We start from the raw sequence: 6,829 nt of genomic DNA, 5'->3' as shown, positions 1-6,829 counted from the left end.
CACGTACGGTACAAATACTCATATGGTCTGGAACATATATATTGTTGAAATAGTTATCAAAGGTACCAAGATTATAATTTAGTACGCCAGACGCGCGTTTCGTCTATATAAGACTCATCAGTGACGCTCATATCAAAATATTTATAAAGCCAAACAATTACAAAGTTGAAGAGCATTGAGGATCCAAAATTCCAAAAAGTTGTGCCAAATACGGCTAAGGAAATCTATGCCTGGAATAAGAAAATCCTTAGTTTTTCGAAAAATTTAAACTTTTGTTAACAGGAAATTTATAAAAAAAAATGACCACATTATTAATATTCATGTCAACACCGAAGTGTTGACTACTGGGTTGGTGATACCCTCGGGGACGAAACGTCCACCAGCAGTGGCATCGACCCAGTGGTGTTAATAGTTATCAAAGGTACCAGGATTATAATTTAGAACGCCAGACGCGCGTTTCGTCTATATAAGACTCATCAGTGACGCTCATATCAAAATATTTATAAAGCCAAACAATTACAAAGACTATACTATACTATGTTGCCTTCTGGATGTCCTTAGTTTGTCTTTGTCATTTGGTTGCTGTCTTATTAACGTATAACCTACATTTCCAACAGTTTTGTATAGCTAAAACGGCTAATGTGTATAGAATAATTGTCTTTCTTTCCCTAAATAATATGCTTAAAAGAAGAAGGACCGAGGAGAGATGTGCACAGGCACTTGTTTCGATCTATCAATGGGAAGGTCGACTATCCATATATATTACATATTGATAGTCGACCTTCCCGTTGATAGAAACAGGTGCATGTGGCGATGTCCCTAAATAAAAAAAATTAAAGTAAACAGAAAAAAATGCTTCACTTTTCAATCTTTAAAATCCCCTCCCGCTTCCAAATTTTTTTTCTACTGTATTAATTTTTGAAGACATGTCGCATCTACACAGTCTTATTGATCTGCAGCTTTCCCCTATTAGTTTTGATATATATGATCTACATTAAATTCGATTCAAAAATAGTCACTCGAAAGGCATATATATCTAAATAGTTGCAATAAGTTCCATTAACCACGAAACTAATTACAGTCAGATATTTATTTCGATATTCTTATTAAAATACATTTCTTTTTGGCCGAAATTACAAAAAAATAATTATTATCTGGTTTGACTGTAAAACACTGATTTCAGATTTATATTGTACACATAACTTTAAAAATGGGAATAAAACATCCTTCTTTAAACGTTTTATCGATTACACTGTACCACTGTGCCTGTAGTGATATAATTATAAATAGATTTCAGAACGCGGACGTGATAGAAAGCCTATTTATTAAATTGTGAAGACGTACGCCGGTGGGAAATAAGATGAGTAAACAATGATTAATACCTTAGATTTGCATTAAGTTAGTTGCTTGAATATACAAATAAACAAACGAAGAAAGACATTAAGTGTAGTTCTATAATATTGAAGATTCTTCTTCGTCTTCTAACATTTGAGGCATCTTGATCTTGACAAAGAATAAAGAACGCTGCAGCCATGTTAGATGGATTAATTTATTTTCGTAGAAAAACTACGATGGAGTTACGACTGGGTATAGCTGTAGTAAGTTACGCCAGGATTTACGCATTATTTACGATCATCTTAACTTACGTCGGCTTTGTGAAACGGTTGTAAATCCTACGATTTATTTACGATGGACTTACGATGACACGTAGACTTACGAAGGCTTTGTGAAACGGTACCCTGGTATGTTTTTGCAGACCTCACAATCAATTATTTAAATGAAAGACTTATAGTCAACAATAAAATAAGCAACACGTAAATAAATTAAGTTTGAACATTTTGTAATAGTGGTTTACCACAGCTGACATTTCCGTAAACACGTTATATAACGTAAAGTCTCATAGTCAAACCATATAGGTTCTTAGTTTCTACTATGTCACCAACGTACGCAGTAGCCTTATTGCCGCAATCATTGATACCATGTAACACAAAATTAAATACAAAAACCAGTCATATCCGATTAAAGCTTTAAATCAAACAACATCATTAAGAAAAGTTTAAAAGTGTGTTTAAATATATCAAAAGCTGGTCAGAGTCATTATTAAATTTACAGCTTTTGTTTCAAGAATAGAGTTTAGCAATGATCGTGCTTTCTTGTTTCTTTTTGTTGTAATTATTATAGAACGGTCTAAGAATTTAATAATGTATGCTTTAAAACACGAATTCAAATATTACTTATGCACGTTCCCATTGTAATACTTCTTTTTAAATGAACAAACACTACACACTGCTAGCTATAATCCACCATAACACAATGAAATAAATGCATCAACGTTCTATTCTGTGTACATATGTATTTTTTTTCTAATGAACTTAATGTTCATCCCGTGTCTGCATTTATTTCATTGTGTTATGGTGCGATAAGTAAAATAACAAACACACCGAACTCAAAAGAAAATCTAAACGGAAAGACTCTAAGAAAATGACAAAATCAAAAGCTGCAACACATCAAACGAATGTCTAACAACTGTCATATTCATGACTTGGTACAATCATTTTCGTAAGTAGAGAATGGTGGATTATAGCTAGCTTAACCTCTCACTACAATTCTAATATTTTGACAATGATTTGTTAACAAAACAAACAGACGCCTCACTATAAAACATAGGGGTATAGCTGTCAACGTTGTGTTATAATGCCAATCATTATAAAAACAAACAAATATTTCAAAAAAGAAAAAGAAAAATGTAAATAGACAAAACATGTTAGCAAAAACGAAAGACAAGAATACTAAAATCATACCACATCACACTTACACAATACCAAGATGTTCGAATACGGAGCCACGTAAACAACTTAGACTTAAAAAGTAATAATTTACCGAACAGATTGTATTTTTATCTGACCTTTATTTGATAATTCTTAATGTGCATGTTACAAAAGGATGTTTTTATATCAAATATATAAACTTTTTCACAAATAAGGAAATAAAGTATTAAATATGCATTTGTTTTATATTTATCAAAATAACCTTTTCTAAGTTCGTTACTGTTACGGACAACCGCAAAGCAGGATACTGAAACAAATGGTTTGCATTTGTCAGATGTCATTTGCGTCGCAATGTTGGATAAAAGGTGACCCACAGATGAAATTTGTTAATAAAACGTATTTTCCGTATCAGTTGGATTTGCTTATGTAGGTACATTTATATTAGAATATCTTAAGATAAAACAAAAAATTGTTAGTTGTTCAGATAAATCTTTTTTAACAATCTGTATAGTCTGCTCATATTTCGAGTTGAACTTCGCTACTAGTGTCATGATTTTGTTTATATTAAGTATAAATTGATATAGCATTTGAAAAGAAACAGTGGTATATACATGTATGTATAAACAATGAATATATTATCACTGATTTACAAATGTATGTGTGAAAACAGTTAATCTAAAGTTAAGAATAACGTTATGTACTGCAAATATTTTAAAATTTCAGCTCGGTCCTCTTAATTCGAAAAATACAAAATACCAAAGAAGAATGTGGAGATTCTCTGCTTTACACATGTTTCGTTTTTAGACTGTAGTTTAAGCAGTAAAGTTAATTTCGATGCTAGTTATTTTTGTGTATTAATATCAACTCAGTCATTCATAACATGCATAACATCACCATAGAATATAAATGACTTGTACGTATATCTAATATTCTTTAAACTACATGTATTACTGATATTATGATTAAGAGGGATTTTTTGTCTAAGAAATTCGATTTTAGTATTTCCAAAACACTATTCCACCAAATAATTATCAATTTTTAATTTTTGATGCACGCCGAACTTTAAACGCAAATTCTTTTAAGAAAATTAAGAAGAATTTATGGAAGAATTTATTAAAAGTAATTTGCAATATCGTTACAGAACCTAATGTATGTATCACAATATTTCAATCGATTTTTACAAACAAATGATTATCTTATTATTATTCTTACAACTGTTCTTAACAGTTGTTTCAACTAGATTCTTCATTTAAGAAAAGAGATCTCTTCAAATAAAGTTTTATTTTAATAGCAACACTAGCCATATTTGTATGTCTTTTTTCTAACAGTATATTGAAGAGAAGAATGAAGATTTCTGTGTTTTTAGTCGTCTGTATGTTGATAATGTCAGTTGGAGGTAAGATGAACATACAACCCGCTTTTAATTAATGAATTTCATCGCTAATTATGAAGCCTGAATGTAACATTTGTGTTCTTTTTTCTATTGACCCAGATATATATATATATATATATACTGCGCCGTTTAATTAATACAGAAACACTTCTACAAAGTAAACGGCAACCACAAAACCTTAAACGACTATTGACCCGAGCACGATTCGACCAACAAAGAACATTCAGTGTGTCAAAATGTCGAGATAGTCGTTGTGGAGCATGTCCGTATATCCATGTCGGCAAGGGAATGGACATACCTAATGGTCTTTCACTTTTTACCAACGAAGACATTCCTGTAAATCCGAGAACTTAATTTATTGCATTAAATGTAATGGTTGCCAGGAAATTTATATCGGCCATGGCCAAACAGGGAACAGTGTAACAGAAAGAGTGCGCATTCATAGACAACATATAAGGCAGCCACAATACAGAAAAATCCCCCTAAGCAAACATTTAGACGAATGTGGAGGGGGATTTTTTAAAATATTCCCATTTTATAAAATGAATATGGGTTGTGACATTACACGAGAAGTAAAGGAAAAACATTTTATTTCAAAATTTAAATCACGATTGAATGCAAACTATGCATTTTCTATTGTGTAATAATGACGCTCCATACTTCTATATATAGACTAAGTGTAATACGATTTATCTCCCTTTATATACTCAACGACAACTATGACGTTACATACCTACCGTTACATAGTTACGTTAATCATGTATAGTTTCACCTGAAGATTGTTATTTAAACATGAAAGTACTAGTGAATTAAAACTATTCATACCGGAAATGTTGAATTTTTAGTAATCTATATATATATATATATATATAAATAGATTACTTAAAACATTTAATTGTCGTTCTATATTTTACATGCAGAAATATGATTTCTGTATTTGCAGATCTGGTTGTTTATCTATATACAAATATTTGATTGCACTTGATGCATTACAATACAAAATATATAAGATATATGTTATACTTAATTATATCAGAAAAACAACAACAAATACCATAGAACAAACGAAGACATCGACTGGTATATTATAATATTGTTAAAGGATACACATGTATGTGCATGAACTTGAAATACAAGATCATTTGCAGTATATAGTGTATATATGTTGCATATTTAGAATAACAAGTTAAATTTCCTGTAACATGTTCACAACGCTTTACTTATGGAGCTTGTGACACCACATGAATTTATCACGATTTAAGAATATAAACAACTTTTTTTTTCTTGCAGTCACCATGGCAAAGGACGAAATGCTGGAAGACAATGGACTTATTCATAAGTAATTTGGTTAACATATTTGGTCCCGTATTGTTTTATTTGATAGATTCAATTGAGTCTACTTATTTACAAATCAAATAACGGTTGAGTGTCTCGGTTTTATTATCGTAATTAATGATTTATGAGCAATGATCCTAGGAAAAACAATCTCCATTAAGAGTATTAAAAATGGTTATATCATAGATTGTTTTAAATAACCATCAAATGAAGAAGATTCAACCATAAATTATAAAAAAGAAAAACCAAAACCGACCAAGTTATTCAACATGCAGCGTTGATATTCTTTGAAAGAACGTTCTTATACCTACATATTGTATAACCGAGGCACACCTTTAGTTCTTAGGATATAAAATGTGCATAAGTTTATAAAAAAAAAAGAGAAAGTTGTTAAGTTTTAATAATCGAAAACAAAAGCTCGAAAAACGACTGGTCATTTTCTAAAAAACAAAAAAAAAAAAAAAAAGAAGAAAAAAACAATGATAAAATTGCAGAGAGGTAAAACTACATTATCATGGTTACAAATGTATTGGAAGATCCTGGTTTAGAATGCTTTCGTATTGATAATATCCAATAAAAATCTTTTACAACCACTTGATTAAAGGCTTCTGACTTGGAACAAATACAACCACAATGTTGCGGAATTTCACAGGATTGCGGGCGTGGATTTATTATTTTAATTGCAGAAGGTCAATAAATGTTCGTCAATACTATTCACGTAGAGATGTCCACCAATTAATAAAAAAACTTGAATATAATCAACTAAAAAAATGTATAGTACTGTGTTTCTTATAATGTTTATAGAATATCAATTTATAGTCTTTTTTTCTTTTAGTCGTATAAAAAGATCTTCATGTTGGCCTAGAAAATGTTATACGAGGCGTGACTGCTGTTCTAGCCATTTGTGCATTTCTGGATGGTGCACAGGAAGAAAGGGTTAGTTCATCTTTTAAAAGGAAGCCGTGTAGATTGAAGAAAACATTGTTATTTCTAATGTACTTGATGAACATCTTTTGTATATAATAAACAATGAATAAATTTTGTAAATGTTTTTTTCTTGCATATATTATTATCTCACGCGCAATGAAGTATAGTTCCATCTATCAATGAGGCCAATCTAAGGTTCGTGTCCAATTACATGACAACAAAAATAGGAAACAATATAAAAATAAAATATATTTAAGTAATTTGAGTGCATACGAACAAACTGTTTTAATGCAAAAATTCTGTGCAAGGAACAGAAAAAAAATCTTTGGATAGCAACGTATAAAACTCAAATATTACAATTAATTGTTAATATATGAGAGACTGGACGACATATAAGGTGCATACA

At 30.5% G+C, this 6,829-nt stretch overlaps 1 protein-coding gene across 1 annotated transcript; it reads left to right on the top strand.

The window, feature by feature from the left end:
* Window positions 1–3,061: 3,061 nt before the first annotated feature.
* On the top strand, window positions 3,062–6,537 carry LOC139481857 (uncharacterized). Its single transcript, XM_071265373.1, has 4 exons — window positions 3,062–3,194; window positions 4,097–4,164; window positions 5,452–5,500; window positions 6,332–6,537. The coding sequence occupies exons 1-4, from the start codon at window positions 3,085–3,087 to the stop codon at window positions 6,435–6,437; spliced, it is 333 nt and encodes a 110-aa protein (XP_071121474.1). The 5' UTR covers window positions 3,062–3,084; the 3' UTR covers window positions 6,438–6,537.
* Window positions 6,538–6,829: the final 292 nt, after the last annotated feature.

Source organism: Mytilus edulis, chromosome 7 (assembly GCF_963676685.1).
Source record: "Mytilus edulis chromosome 7, xbMytEdul2.2, whole genome shotgun sequence".
In the NCBI taxonomy this organism is placed as follows: domain Eukaryota; kingdom Metazoa; phylum Mollusca; class Bivalvia; order Mytilida; family Mytilidae; genus Mytilus; species Mytilus edulis.
The sequence above is the reverse complement of the archived record's forward strand: the minus strand, read 5'-3'. Positions and strand labels throughout refer to the sequence as shown.